Source organism: Anguilla anguilla, chromosome 6 (assembly GCF_013347855.1).
Source record: "Anguilla anguilla isolate fAngAng1 chromosome 6, fAngAng1.pri, whole genome shotgun sequence".
Classification (NCBI taxonomy): domain Eukaryota; kingdom Metazoa; phylum Chordata; class Actinopteri; order Anguilliformes; family Anguillidae; genus Anguilla; species Anguilla anguilla.
Genome location: NC_049206.1, coordinates 66,135 through 81,900, shown reverse-complemented (window position 1 = coordinate 81,900; position 15,766 = coordinate 66,135). Strand labels below are relative to the sequence as shown.

At 48.4% G+C, this 15,766-nt stretch overlaps 2 protein-coding genes across 3 annotated transcripts; both read left to right on the top strand.

Annotated features, from left to right (window-relative positions):
- Positions 1–18: 18 nt before the first annotated feature.
- On the top strand, positions 19–8,294 carry LOC118230409 (nuclear receptor subfamily 2 group F member 6-like). Of its 2 annotated transcripts, XM_035423409.1 has the most exons (5): positions 19–388; positions 699–1,408; positions 2,295–2,389; positions 5,067–5,651; positions 7,879–8,294. In XM_035423409.1, exons 2-5 carry the CDS (start codon positions 1,134–1,136, stop codon positions 8,151–8,153), a joined length of 1,230 nt encoding a protein of 409 aa, XP_035279300.1. In that variant the 5' UTR covers positions 19–388; positions 699–1,133; the 3' UTR covers positions 8,154–8,294. The 2 variants fall into 2 exon arrangements, with proteins under 2 accessions (XP_035279300.1, XP_035279301.1); XM_035423410.1 differs by having other exon boundaries at positions 19–1,408; positions 5,070–5,651.
- A 6,193-nt stretch (positions 8,295–14,487) lies between these two features.
- insl3 (insulin-like 3 (Leydig cell)) lies at positions 14,488–15,553 on the top strand. Its single transcript, XM_035421550.1, has 2 exons — positions 14,488–14,689; positions 15,378–15,553. Exons 1-2 carry the CDS (start codon positions 14,488–14,490, stop codon positions 15,551–15,553), a joined length of 378 nt encoding a protein of 125 aa, XP_035277441.1.
- Positions 15,554–15,766: the final 213 nt, after the last annotated feature.

Below are 15,766 nucleotides of genomic sequence, written 5' to 3'. Positions count from 1 at the left end.
CTGTGGAGTTCCTTCAGCTATGATCCTGTTTAAGAGAAAGGGAGGGACAGAGACTGTTTTTCTCCCGCTCTGATGGTGAATTGGAGCTGTGCTGTTTTTTTTACCGTGGATAATCACAGCAGCTGCCGTGTTCGAGTTCTGCTGACCTGGAAGATAAAACTGTAAACAAGAGAAGCAAAAACAGAAAGTCTGCAGCCCAGGGGGATTGTGGGAAGGCGCCAGCATGTGTGGTGTGCTCTCCTGGCTCAGCTCTGTGTTCCAGAGGAGGGGGGTATCCCGGAACAGCCAGCCTGTGAAAAAAGGCTGTTCCCACACTGCCTCCCTCCCCAGGTCTGACCGCGCAGCTGGAGAATAAAGGGACGGTCCGTGTGCACCCTCGCCTCTCGCGGTAAGGAGCTGTAACCGCGGCAGTAGGGCTATCTTCTGCAGTTTTAGCGGCTGTTTTATGTGCTGCTTGTTCTCTGAAGTGGACAGTGAGCAAGCGTTGGGGGTGGGGGGTGTTTCTGCCTGCTCAAACTGAAACTGGTTCAGCTGGTTTGGGGGCGGAGAGAAACACTCGGAAAGTCCATTTTTTACGCTTATTGTCAGAGGTGAAAGGAGAGAGAGAGAGAGAGAGAGAGAGAGGGAGGAGACTTTCTCTGCCCGCTTTCAGAGGGGAGCGGAGAACAGGAAAGTGTTTCTGTCTTGTTTTTCTGCAGGAGAGCGTGTGGCGTGCTCTGGGAGATTTACTGCTTCCTGTGAACCCAGCCGTGACTTTGAGACGTCTGAAAAGACGAAGAAGAGAGAGAAAGAGAAAGGGAGAGAGAGGGACAGAGTTCCTGCAGGGGAAGCGTTTCCGGGTCGCCACAGTGCAGGGGAAGCGTTTCCAGGTTACCCCACTGCCGACAGAAGCGGATTTGATCTGAACTGTTTACTCTTTACTCTTTATGATTTTCCATTTCCCCAGAAACAAACTGTTTATTTTTTTTCCATATGGGGATATTCTCTTGGTTTGAACTTGGTCTGAAAATCATCACCTTTTTTTGCTGACCAGAATAGCATCCTGAAGACCGAGGAGCTGAAAACCTGGAACTTAAAGCTGATTGTGTCCAAGCTTGCTGCATTCCCAGTGAGAGACAGCAGGGCGCAGGGCAATGGCCATGGTGACCGGGGGGTGGGGCGACCCAAACGGGGACACTAATGGGCTGGGGGGGGAGAAGGGGGGATACCTGCATGGAGGGGAGGGGGAGGAGTCTCCCCAGGCAGGGGGCAGTGACACAGAGCTGGGGGAGGATGATAAGGCCTGTGTAGTGGACTGTGTGGTGTGTGGGGACAAGTCCAGCGGTAAACACTATGGCGTCTTCACCTGTGAGGGCTGCAAGAGCTTCTTCAAGAGGAGCATTCGACGCAACCTCAGCTACACCTGCAGGTAAGGGCGCTATATCAGCTACACCTGCAGGTAAGAGCGCTATATCAGCTACACCTGCAGGTAAGACACTATATCAGCTACACCTGCAGGTAAGACACTATATCAGCTACACCTGCAGGTAAGGCACTATATCAGCTACACCTGCAGGTAAGACACTATATCAGCTACACCTGCAGGTAAGACACTATATCAGCTACACCTGCAGGTAAGACACTATATCAGCTACACCTGCAGGTAAGGCACTATATCAGCTACACCTGCAGGTAAGGCACTATATCAGCTACACCTGCAGGTAAGGCACAATATTAGTCATGCCTGCAGGTAAGACACTATATCAGCTGCACCTGCAGGTAAGAGCACTATATCAGCTACACCTGCAGGTAAGAACACTGTATTAGTTATACCTGCAGGTAAGAGCGCTATATCAGCTACACCTGCAGATAAAGATGTTTTGTCTGTGCTCTAATGGAGCAGGCATATGCTTTGTCTATGATTGGTAATGTTTCTGACATCTGTTAGCTGTTCATATCAATATTTAACTGTCAGGACTATGCATCTTGCCTTGATTCATGTTTAAAAGAGGGTTCCATGTGATTAAGCAATTGTTGAATATTGCAGCTGGTCTGTGCAGTAAACAGACTCTGCAGCTGGTCTGCGCAGTAAACAGACTCTGCAGCTGGTCTGCGCAGTAAACAGACTCTGCAGCTAGTCTGTGCAGTAAACAGACTCTGCAGCTAGTCTGCGCAGTAAACAGACTCTGCAGCTAGTCTGCTCTCTCCCTGATTGGCTGAGGACCTTGTGGAGATGGGGCGGGGAGGGGGGGGGGGGGGGGGGGGGAGGCTGGTGGTAGCCGGTCATGCTGATGGTGTGCTGGGCTGTGCTACAGGTCTAACAGGGACTGTCAGATTGACCAACACCATCGAAACCAGTGCCAGTACTGCCGACTGAAGAAGTGCTTCCGGGTTGGAATGCGCAAAGAAGGTAACTGTCTCACCCTGCACTTATACACATACATACACTCATACACACGCACTCATACACACTGACTCACACACACACACACACACTCACACTCATACACACTGACTCACACACTCATACACACTCACTCACACACACTGACTCGCACACACACACACTCATACACACTCACTCACACACAAACATACACACTAACTCACAGACACTCACTCACTCACACACACACGTACACACTGACTCACATGCACACACACACTCATACACACTCACTCACACACTCAGATGCACTCACTCACACACACAAACACACACTCACACAAACACTCACACACTCAGACGCACTCACTCACACACACACACACACACACTCACTCACACATACACACTGACTCATACACACTCACACACACACACTCACACACTAACACTATCATTCAATCAATCAATCAATTTTTATTTGTATAGCGCTTTTAACAAAAGAGCTTTGTCACAAAGCAAAGCACTAATGTTGCCTAAACACTGGCCAGTAGCACTACTTGAACACATTTTGCCCTCCTTAATAATACAAAATAATATGTAGCGATGACAAAATGCCCCGCATTAATGAACCGCCACTGAGGCCTAGATATATATGAATATCAATAAGAAGCAGGAGCACCCTTCCTCCCCAGAACAGCTTCAGTCCTGCTTGGAATGTTGTCATACAGGTTCTGATCTGTGTGTAGAGGAATATGAGCCCAATCTTCATGAAGGAAGCTTACTTTTACTCTGCATTCCAGAACTTTCCGTAAAGGGTGAACGGTATTTAGATCTGGTGATTATGGAGGCCATGTAAGGCATTTAACCTCTTCCTAGTGTTCATGAAACCACTCATGAATGTTTAGCAGTATGTATGGAGGCAATATCATCATGGAATACAGGAACATCTCGCTTCTTTGGACTCTGTCTGTTGCTTTGGAAACTGACATACCAAAGGGCTAATCTGACCTCTCTTATGACTGGCACACACTCATACACGCACACACGCTCATTGGCGTTAGTGAGTGAATGCGATGATAAGAATATTTTCGGTTACGCTGACCTATAAAACGCTATTCCGAAAGCAAAATTAGACATGTTATACATCGTTAGAAAGCTTATACCTACTAACGAATTGTCAATCAAGCCAGACTGTTCTAAAAGGGCGACAACGCCGTAAACGCCACATGTGGTATTATGCACAGCTATTTTGGAAGGTACCCAGGCATCACAAATGCATGTATATTTCACAAACGGATTGTCCAAGACAATATATGACCACGCAGTCTCAAAAGGGATATCTCTACGCGTAAAACCAATGGTAAGGTTATGTATTTATTCAATATTTAGTCCCAGATATTGACTGTAGAATGACATGGTATCATTTTTTAAAACTTTGTCTCATTTATTTCGTTATTCAGTGAGCAGAATTTTCACTGCTGTATTGGCATATCTTAGGGCTATTGTCGGGTTTATCTTGTTGCTATGACGGAATACGATATTTGAGTGGCATTTTTATTTATATTAGCTTCTCTACCGACCTAGCTTATGGAAGAAGACGTGAAGAGACCGGATGCGGAGTCACAAAACTGATGTAATGTGAAACCAATCAGTGAATACCTACGTCATTAAGTCCGCCCACCCGAACGGTTCTGCTGTACTGAGCACGGTTGTCTAATCATGCTGGGCACGGTTTGTAAGCGTTCCGCGCCAAACCGTTTCCAGGAGGAAACACCATTGGAACCGTTCCGCTCCATGCTCAGAACCGTTCGCCCCTACAGTGGAAAAGGGGCTTATCACTGAACTGTCGTCCTGAAACGTACATACAGAGATTTGCTAGCATTGGAAATTCATTACCCAGTTATCCATGATTCCCAAGTCACTTCCCTGTAATTTCCTGGTTAGTGTTGGTCTATTGCTGATCCAAGTTGGGCAGTGATAGTATACCAGCTTTATCAGGCTAATAAAGTGATGGTCACGTTGGTAGACCTGTCAGTCATTCAGCATTCCGGGCTGCCATGGTTACTGGCCCGTGCTGGTTTTTCTGCAGGGATATCACTATAAATGGGCTTCATTAGCCCTATAATGAGCTGTCAGTTACTGAGCTGTCTGAACAATTCAAAAGATTTGGCTTTCAACAAAAAAACACAATGACTGGTTGAGTGAGTGACAGTGAGTCAGCTCCGCCCCTCTCTCTCTCAGGACTGCATACAGTATGTCATTCAGAGCAGGCCAGTCCCAGCCCCACACAGCTGCTGTTACTCCATTTCTTCATCAGCCAAGTAGTGTGTCTTAGTTTCCTAAACAGTTGGTATTTTTTATAAGTCAGATGAAGCAGATAATTGAGCTAATTATAAATAATTAAGAACAGAAGACAGAAAGTCCTGCCCTGTGAAATCCTGAAACGGACCAGCCTTTGCTCTGCACCGCTGCTTTATGAAGTCACCATTTAAAATTTAGTTTTTACAGTAGAGGCCTGAAAATGACGAAAGAGCATTATGGAATTAAGCTGTTTCAAAAAGTGCTGCTTAAAATATTTTAGCAACTGTTGAGGAAAAAATCAAACAATAAATGTGTAATCTCCCAGTTTTTAACCCAGTTCATTAACTCAGTTTTGGGCTTTTCTCTTTCCCCTCCCCCAACCCCCCTCCCCCCCCAGCAGTCCAGCGTGGGCGTATCCCTCCCTCCCACTCCAGTATCAGCCCCTCCTCCACCCCAGGGGGTGCGGTGGGAGGATCAGTGGGCGGAGCGGGAGTGGGCGGGGCTGGAGTGGGCGGGGCCGAGTTTATTAACGGCCAGCCGGTTTCGGAGCTCATTGCCCAGCTGCTGCGGGCGGAGCCATACCCGCCGGCCCGCTACAGCACACAGTACGGCCAGCAGGGCGGCGCTGTCATGGGCATCGACAGTATCTGTGAGCTGGCGGCCCGGCTGCTGTTCAGCACCATCGAGTGGGCCCGCAGCATTCCCTTCTTCCCCGAGCTGCCCCTGTCCGAGCAGGTGGCCCTGCTGCGGCTCAGCTGGAGCGAGCTCTTCATCCTCAATGCCGCGCAGTCTGCTCTGCCGCTCCACGTCGCACCCCTGCTGGCCGCGGCCGGCTTCCACGCCTCCCCCATGTCCGCCGAGCGCGTGGTCTCCTTCATGGACCAGGTGCGCCTGTTCCAGGACCAGGTGGACAAGCTGACACGGCTGCAGGTGGATTCCGCAGAGTACAGCTGCCTGAAGGCCATCGCCCTCTTCTCCCCGGGTCAGTCACACGCTCTTACAGGCACCCCTTTCACACGCGCCAGCATACATTCTCTGCCTGCTCATTAATAAAAATGATAGCAGTAATAATAATAATAGTAAGAATAATAGCAACTTCAAGAGGCAGAGGTAGAGGTAAATGTGACAACCCTATATAATAGACATTTTTGGAAAGGCTAATGTATCAAGTGCATATAGTAGGGGTCTTGGTAGTACACTAAAATATGACAGTTGTGACATAACAGTTGTAAAGGTCTGGATTATGGAGGGGCAAAATGGATGACCTGATGTGGTGATGGCCATATGATATTTAGCACCCTCAGCTGGACAAGAAGTGCAAATGCAACCTCAGAAATTTCCTTGATTAATCTGTGAATGTCTCATTAACATTAAATGAGATTACTGGCTGGTTTGTCAGATTATAATTGCTGTTCTGATTCCACTGTGAAATGAGTACATGATCTGAATTATTTTAATTCTATATTTAATTCCACAAGTGCCACACGAATACATATTTAATGTGAATCTTCAGAAGTTCTTCAGAATGATCCAGTCACAACAACTTTAGCAGGGAGTTACTCCTCCGGTTTAGACATGTGAAGTCAAGCCCAGCTCCAGTTCCAGAAGAATGGTATTTAGTAGAACCACTGTGGCTAACGTGTCGCCAGTTTAAAGACAATTCTAACTGTTAGCAGCCCCACTGTGGCTAACGTGTCGCCAGTTTAAAGGGAATTATAACTGTTAGCAGCCCCACTGTGGCTAACGTGTAAACCGTTTAAAGTGAATTCTAACTGTTAGCAGCCCCACTGTGGCTAACGTGTATACCGTTTAAAGGGAATTCTAACTGTTAGCAGCCCCACAATGGCTAACGTGTAAACCGTTTAAAGGGAATTCTAACTGTTAGCAGCCCCACTGTGGCTAACGTGTCGCCAGTTTAAAGGGAATTATAACTGTTAGCAGCCCCACTGTGGCTAACGTGTAAACCGTTTAAAGGGAATTCTAACTGTTAGCAGCCCCACAGTGGCTAACGTGTAAACCGTTTAAAGGGAATTCTAACTGTTAGCAGCCCCACTGTGGCTAACATGTAAACCGTTTAAAGGGAATTCTAACTGTTAACAGCCCCACTGTGGCTAACGTGTAAACCGTTTAAAGGGAATTCTAACTGTTAGCGGCCCCACTGTGGCTAACGTGTCGCCAGTTTAAACGAAATTCGAACTGTTAGCATCACCACTGTGGCTAACGTGTCGCCAGTTTAAACGAAATTCGAACTGTTAGCAGCCCCACTGTGGCTATTGTGTAGTCATTTAAAGGTAAAGCCCTGCTAAACTCAATCCTCCAATATGGCAATGTGCCTACTGTGTGTAGCCATCATAATGGTGTGTGTGTGTGTGTATGTGTAAAATATTGTGCATGCGTCTATTAGTATGCATAATTCCGCATGTGTGTAAGGCTGTGTGTGCATAGTATTGTGTGCAACTGTGTGTGTATTAGTGTGTGTAATGCTGCGTGTGTGTTTCAGATGCGTGTGTAACGCTGTGTGTGTGCATGCGTGTGTAACGCTGTGTGTGTGTTTTAGATGCGTGTGTAATGCTGTGTGTGTGTTTCAGATGCGTGTGTAACGCTGTGTGTGCATGCGTGTGTAACGCTGTGTGTGTGTTTCAGATGTGTGTGTAATGCTGTGTGTGTGTTTCAGATGCGTGTGTAACGCTGTGTGTGTGCATGCGTGTGTAATGCTGTGTGTGTGCATGCGTGTGTAATGCTGTGTGTGTGTTTCAGATGTGTGTGTAACGCTGTGTGTGTGTTTCAGATGCATGTGTAATGCTGTGTGTGTGTTTCAGATGCGTGTGTAACGCTGTGTGTGCATGCGTGTGTAACGCTGTGTGTGTGTTTCAGATGTGTGTGTAATGCTGTGTGTGTGTTTCAGATGCGTGTGTAACGCTGTGTGTGTGCATGCGTGTGTAATGCTGTGTGTGTGTGTTTCAGATGCATGTGTAACGCTGTGTGTGTGTTTCAGATGCGTGTGTAACGCTGTGTGTGTGTTTCAGATGCGTGTGTAACGCTGTGTGTGTGTTTCAGATACGTGTGTAATGCTGTGTGTGTGTTTCAGATGCGTGTGTAATGCTGTGTGTGTGTTTCAGATGCGTGTGTAATGCTGTGTGTGTGCATGCGTGTGTAATGCTGTGTGTGTGTGTTTCAGATGCATGTGTAACGCTGTGTGTGTGTTTCAGATGCGTGTGGGCTGACAGACCCTGCTCAGGTGGAAGCACTGCAGGAGCGTGCTCAGGTGGCTCTGACGGAGTACGAGCGGGCGCAGTATCCAGGGCAACCGCAGCGTTTCGGCCGTCTGCTGCTGCGTCTGCCCGCGCTGCGAGCCGTGCCCGCCTCGCTCATCTCTCAGCTCTTCTTCGTGCGCCTGGTGGGCAAAACGCCCATCGAGACCCTCATCCGGGACATGCAGCTATCCGGCAGCTCCATCAGCTGGCCCTACATCCCGGGACAGTAACTGCCCAGAACAAACCCACACCGACCACACCCAGACCAACCTTCCCCACATCAACCGCGCCCACACCGACCACACCCACACCCACCACGCCTACACCAACCACACCCACATTGACCACGCTCACAGCCACCATATCTACACCAACCACTCCCATGCCCACCACACCCACACCAACCACACCCACCACACCTACACCAACCACGCCCATGTCCACCACAGCTACACCATCCACGCTGACCACACCCACACCGACCACGCCCACCACATCCACACTGACCACACCCACACCAACCACGCCGTCACCAACCACACCCACACCCACCACACTTACACTGGCCATGCCCACCACAGCCACGCCCACCACACCGACTACACCAACACTGACCATGCCCATGCCCACCACACCCACCACACCCACACCCACCACACCCGCACCAACCACACCCACCACGCCCACACCCACCACACCGCCCACACCAACCACGTCCACACCCACCCCAACCACACCCACCACACCAACCACATCCACTATGCCCACACCAACCACGTCCACACCGACCGCTCCCACCACACCCACACCAACCATGCCCACTCTCACCACTCACTCTCAGAAATCTGGTACTGCTGACCACTTTCTGGGCCTGAGACAGAGAAGGAGAGAGAAAGAAAAAGGGAGGGAGGCAAATGGGGTGAGAGAGAGCACACATGGGCTGTGTTGAACGTGGTGTTGTGGACAATCGAAGGCTTTATATTTCTGTGTTTTGGGGGTTTCAGTGGTGATGAGGAAAACTGGGCCGCAGCTGCTCAGAGAAAGAGGGAACTTAAATATTATTTTATTTGCTTTGTTTTTAAACTGGATTCTGACTATGACACTGGAATGAAAGATGGGGAATTACCTGAAAGCTAAAGCCACTAGCCTGGAAATAACTATGTGACTGACACTACTACGGAGTTATTGTAAACCAAACCTTTGCAACTCACCACTGAATAGGTCTTCACCACAGACTGCCTTCTTTTCAATGACAGTGTTTCACTTCCTGCCACGGACATCCCTGCAGGCACTACTGGATCAGAGACTGAACTCTTCTGGCAATCAACCAAATCTTCAAACACAGATTATTTCAAGAATAATCCTTCTCTTTCAGACATGACTATTTTAAGGGATTTGAAGTTAAATCCTCACCAAAGCAAAATGTGTTACAGAATTTTGGTGAAACTGTCACAAAATATCACCTTCAAATAGCAATTTTCAGTTTGTTTAAAGTGTCTATCCTTAATTTTTCAGTTTTGGAGGATTTAGCAAAATCTGTGGTGACTGGTGGTCACAAACATTCGTTTTCACTGTCCAAATTCCAGTTCCATTCGAAACTAAGCTATTACTAGAAGATAATCCAGTGGTACCATATTTTGGAGAAAAAAGACTGCCTAGACAACCAACATGTCATCTGACATGGTAATATTGAGCCACATATGAAACCTTGTTTTAAAGTAGCTTTTTGAATTTTCGGCACTTGCTGTTTTGCACTCGGCGTGTGTTCCGGTGCCTGCGTCATCATATTTGAATCCTTGGCGGGATTGGCGCACCCGACACCACCAATGAGGAGCAATTACAGAACGCAAACACACTGAAACAATATTGCTACAAAAAGTCAATTTGAAAAGGTACCTAATATGGCATTTTTTATATGAGAATGTAAGGATTGACACTTTAAAAAAGACAAGGCTGAAAGTTACAGGTGCTTGCCTGTGACCTTGGGTGCATTCGACCAGGGCCTGTATTCATCTGTGTCTCGGAGTAGGTGGGCAGATCTCGGCCCAGCCTGCGTTTTTAGCTCATCGTGCTTAATGTGGGGACATGGGTATGGGAAGCTGGATCCTAGATCAGCATGTGTACTGTTAAGCACCTAAAATACTGAGCATGAGTGATAAATATCTATCTGATAAATGATCTATATCTATCTGTACACATGCTTAGGGAACACATCTCCATAAATGTAAAAAAGAGCTCTGGGACCCACAGCAGAAAGCCAGGAAATAAGCCACGTGCTGCATATGTCACCTCCTAGATGCATTTTTTGTGACATCACAGAAGCAAACGATTATGTGACAATGTTGTCTCCAGGATAGGGTAAGAAAAATGATTTGTTTTATAACTTTTAAAAAACATTTTAAGATTGTATAGTTAGTTTCCTCTATGTGGTGTTCTTATATATGAATTATATGTTGACCAAAAACATTTAAATATTTGCTATACTTGGATTTTAAGCCATGTCCTCTTCAGCAATGATTCATTGGCATGCTTATTAATTGAAAACATGTACTAGACGTGTCTGTGTCATTCTCTGAAAACTATTAATTCTATCAAGTCTTATCATTTATTGCATTTGTTCATATATCTGACTGAGCTTAATTAAGATTTTCAACTGATAATTGTTAAAATATGAATGCTGTTTAAATGGGGTGATTAATAAATGCTTGGTGCAGCCAAGGGATATTCCACAGTTTAGAACATTGCTAGAATGTTTCAGAGAATGTCTGAAGGTGCCCTTTCAGAGAAAGTGAGAGAAAGATTTCCCTTAATTATCTTCAGCTGAATGTGATAACATGAAACAGCCTGTCTCAGAGTGATGGCTCGGTGTAGAGCTGGGAGAGGTGATGGGGTGCATCACAGACTCAGTGGATTTGTCCTCTGCCAAAGGGGATGATGAAGACACACAAACACACACCCTACAGTAATGCAGGGCAATGGCTGTGCTTTAGAATGGTTTTGGTCACATTACTTGGTATCCTACAGTGTGGTCTACTGTTCACAAAACGGACAACCCCACTCTGCCTAACCCTAACCCAACCCCACTCTGCCTAACTCTAACCCACCCCCACTTTGCCTAACCCTAACCCAACCCCACTCTGCCTAAACCTAATCCAACCCCACTCTGCCTAACCCTAACCCAACCCCACTCTGCCTAAACCTAATCCAACCCCACTCTGCCTAACCCTAACCCAACCCCACTCTGCCTAACCCTAACCCACCCCCACTCTGCCTAACCCTAACCCAACCCCACTCTGCCTAACCCTAACCCACCCCCACTCTGCCTAACCCTAACCCAACCCCACTCTGCCTAACTCTAACCCACCCCCACTTTGCCTAACCCTAACCCAACCCCACTCTGCCTAAACCTAATCCAACCCCACTCTGCCTAACCCTAACCCAACCCCACTCTGCCTAACCCTAACCCAACCCCACTCTGCCTAACCATAACCCACCCCCACTCTGCCTAACCCTAACCCAACCCCACTCTGCCTAACCCTAACCCAACCCCACTCTGCCTAACCCTAACCCACCCCCACTCTGCCTGACCCTAACCCAACCCCACTCTGCCTAACCCTAACCCAACCCCACTCTGCCTAACCCTAACCTAACCCCCACTCTGCCTAACCCTAACCCAACCCCACTCTGTCTAACCCTAACCCACCCCCAGTCTGCCTAACCCTAACCCAACCCCACTCTGCCTAACCCTAATCCAACCCCACTCTGCCTAACCCTAACCCAACCCCACTCTGCCTAACCCTAACCCACCCCCACTCTGCCTAACCCTAACCCAACCCCACTCTGCCTAACCCTAACCCACCCCCACTCTGCCTAACCCTAACCCAACCCCACTCTGCCTAACCCTAACCCACCCCCACTCTGCCTAACCATAACCCAACCCCACTCTGCCTAACCCTAACCCACCCCCACTTTGCCTAACCCTAAACCCAACCCCACTCTGCCTAACCCTAACCCACCCCCACTCTGCCTAACCCTAACCCAACCCCACTCTGCCTAACCCTAACCCAACCCCACTCTGCCTAACCCTAACCCACCCCCACTCTGCCTGACCCTAACCCAACCCCACTCTGCCTAACCCTAACCCAACCCCACTCTGCCTAACCCTAACCCAACCCCACTCTGCCTAACCCTAACCCAACCCCACTCTGCCTGACCCTAACCCACCCCCACTCTGCCTAACCCTAACCCACCCCCAGTCTGCCTGACCCTAACCCAACCCCACTCTGCCTAACCCTAACCCAACCCCACTCTGCCTAACCCTAACCCAACCCCACTCTGCCTAACCCTAACCCAACCCCACTCTGCCTGACCCTAACCCACCCCCACTCTGCCTAACCCTAACCCAACCCCACTCTGCCTAACCCTAACCCAACCCCACTCTGCCTGACCCTAACCCACCCCCACTCTGCCTAACCCTAACCCACCCCTGCCTCCACTGCACTATGAGTCCTGACTTTACACCACTTACGCCGAGGAAAGACTTTACTGATAAATGATTTACTTTGAATCTCTTTATTATTATTATTATTATTATTATTATTATTATTATGTCATTATTAAGGTCATCATCATTGTGTTGTTTGTTTTTTGTTTTTAGCTTTATAAGCTACCAAAATTACAACAAGAAGGAACTGAAAACCATGATTTTCCTTCTGAGATCAAAATGTCAAAGTTCAACAGACTTGAATCTATATAAATAAAGATGTTCATTTTGTTGGGGATTTGTTGTTTTCTCACTATACATAAGGTTTAGTGTGTGTGTGCGTGTGTGTGTGTGTTTGTGTGTGCGCGTACTGTGTGCGTGCGTGTGTATTTCTGTGTGTGCGTAGTGTGTGAGTGTGTGTGTGTACGTGTGTGGGTGAGTGCGTGTGTGTGTGAGTGCGTGTCTGTATATGTGGGTGAGTGCGTGTCTGTGTGTGTGTGTGCGCGTGTGTGTGTGTGGGTGAGTGCATGCATATGCATGTCTGTGTGTGTGTGTGTGTGTGTGTGTGTGTGTGTGTGTGTGTGTGAGTGCGTGTATGTGCGTGTGTGTGTGTGTGTGTGGGTGAGCGTATTATATGCACACACATACACATAAGTCATTGGTAACATGAAATATGTTTTCCAGCTTTGTGCTCCTGGGTTCTTTGATATAAAATGTTAAAATGATGACTCTGACGGCACGGCACTTCACCCTGCTGCCTGAGTTTATCTGACGCTCACATTCTGTTCTCCGGACAGAAAGGCGCTCCTATGTCCGGCTGTTCAATGACCAGCGCTACGTAACCGGCACTGCTTTATGCAGAATCACGCACTCTGAAGGAGCGTATGTGTTTGTGCGTGCGTGTGTGTGTGTGTGTGCGTGTGTGTGTGTGTGTGTGCCCGTGTGTGTGTGCCCGTGTGTGTTTGTGTGTGTGCGTGTGTGTGTGTGCGCGTGTGTGTGCGCGTGTGTGTGTGTGCGTGTGTGCGTGTGTGTGCGCGTGTGTGTGTGTGTGTGTGTATGTGTGTGTGCGTGTGTGTGTGTGTTTGTGTGTGTGCGTGTGTGTGTGTGCGCGTGTGTGCGTGTGTGTGCGCGTGTGTGTGTGTGTGTGCGTGTGTGTGTGTGTGTGCCCGTGTGTGTGTGCCCGTGTGTGTTTGTGTGTGTGCGTGTGTGTGTGTGTTTGTGTGTGTGCGTGTGTGTGTGTGCGCGTGTGTGCGTGTGTGTGCGCGTGTGTGTGTGTGTGTGTGCTGATTTATGCAGAATCACGCACTCCTGATGCAGCTGCTCCCTTGACCCGTAACTATACACCTGCTCCCAAATACAATTAGCTCCCATTCTTCAAGATAAAAACATGACACACAGATACACTAGGTAAATAAAATCATTCTCCAAGGGCACATATGTTATCTTTTCACAATGAGTGCCATAGAAATACGATCCAGATATTGTGTGGTTTTCTGTAAACTTGTGTGCTCTTCATTAGTTACGGATGAAAAATGTACATTAATTCATCCCGACATTAATATATATCTGCCTATCTATTGGTATTAATCTGAGATTAATATTTTGATGAAAGAGTAGGATTTTATGGGAGAAGCTAAAACACATAAACCAGTCATGAAGATTTAAAAACCAACTCCACCCTCCCCCACCCCTGCCCCCTGGCACTCAAATTTTTTAATTGCTCATGTCATCTTTAATGTTGGAGCCCCCACTTCCACGCACTGTCCCAAAGCAGACATTATGTCCTGGGAAAATATGCTTGTGTGAAAGATGGCAACTGAGGATGGAAGCCTGTGACACACCCTTATCTGGGGCAGTTCTGGCCTTGAGGCGTCCACTGCGATTCTGTCATCCTGAAGTCCAGAACATTCTGTGGCGAAGGCCAGCGGGGTCCCCTGGCCCATCCCATGGCTTCACCCCAGCAGTACTTAAGGCCCCAGGACGTCCCAGCAGCCACTCCTCAGCTGCGTCTTTGCTCTGCTCATCGCCCAGGAAACCTGCTGTCTCTGTATCTCCCCCTCATCCTGCCCTGGGACGCTGCCATGGCTGCCTGGCGGACTGTGTTAGTTTGTGTGCTGCTCGCAGTGAGCCTGCAGGGGGCGCACTGCCAGGATGTGCGGGTGAAACTCTGTGGGCGCGAGTTCATCCGCATGGTGGTCACTTCCTGTGGGAGCTCTCGCCTAAGGCGCTCCGCTGCAGAGATTGGCCATCCCCATGGCAACCAGTCCTACCCTGATGCCAACGGTAAGGACAATTTTGTCTTTTCAAGAGTAGGCAGGGTGCGGGGTATGGTAGCTCAGGCAGTGTGTGGGGTATGTTAGCGGGGGCAGTGTGTGGGGTATGTTAGCGGGGGCAGTGTGTGGGGTATGTTAGCGGGGGTAGTGTGTGGGGTATGTTAGCGGGGGTAGTGTGTGGGGTATGTTAGCTCGGGCAGTGTGTGGGGTATGTTAGCGGGGGTAGTGTGTGGGGTATGTTAGCTCGGGCAGTGTGTGGGGTATGTTAGCGGGGGCAGTGTGTGGAGTATGTTAGCGGGGGTAGTGTGTGGGGTATGTTAGCGGGGGCAGTGTGGATGGCATCTGTCAGTGTGTCTAGAAATGCTCATTTAAACACTAATTTTATTGCTCTAAAGAAATTTGTAAGTTTCATTTCTTATTCAAAGCTCTCTTTTTCTAAATATCCATATGCAAATATTTATCAATTCACGATTTTCATCAGGATGCAAAACTCTACCACTGAACTGTCACAACTTCTGCTGAAAGCAGGCTGTGGAGCAATGGTTCTAAAAGTGAACAGTATTATCCATATTATCTATGGTTTTCAGTCAGACTGCAGGTAAAACAGGGAGTATGGGTAAGATGGAGCGGAGCCAAACATAACCCTCCTCACTGATCAGTATCTCCCACATTCAGCCTGTCTGTCTGTCTGTCTGCAGGCCAGGTCCCTCTTCAGGGGGATCACCCACCCATTGATGATCCCACCGGCCCGAGGGCAAAGGTCACAGGAGGTCCTCCCGCCATTGAGTTGTGGCGAAGCCGCCGCAGTGCAGGCCCTGCTGGGGTGTGCTGCAGATCGGGCTGTACATTGAGCGAGCTGGTGCAGTACTGCTGAACCTGGGACAAAACGTCCCTCTCTGTACACCCTTGCCCACTCATGCCCCACGGGCCTCTGATTTCCCCCTGTCCCGATTTCCCCCTGCCCCCGCCATATCCCCATACCCCCAAACCCCCACTCGTATGCAGCAATGGGTTTATTTTTCATTTTTGTTTGTTTTTATATTTATTATCTGTTTGTCATCCTGTGCCTGCTGAATTCATGATAATG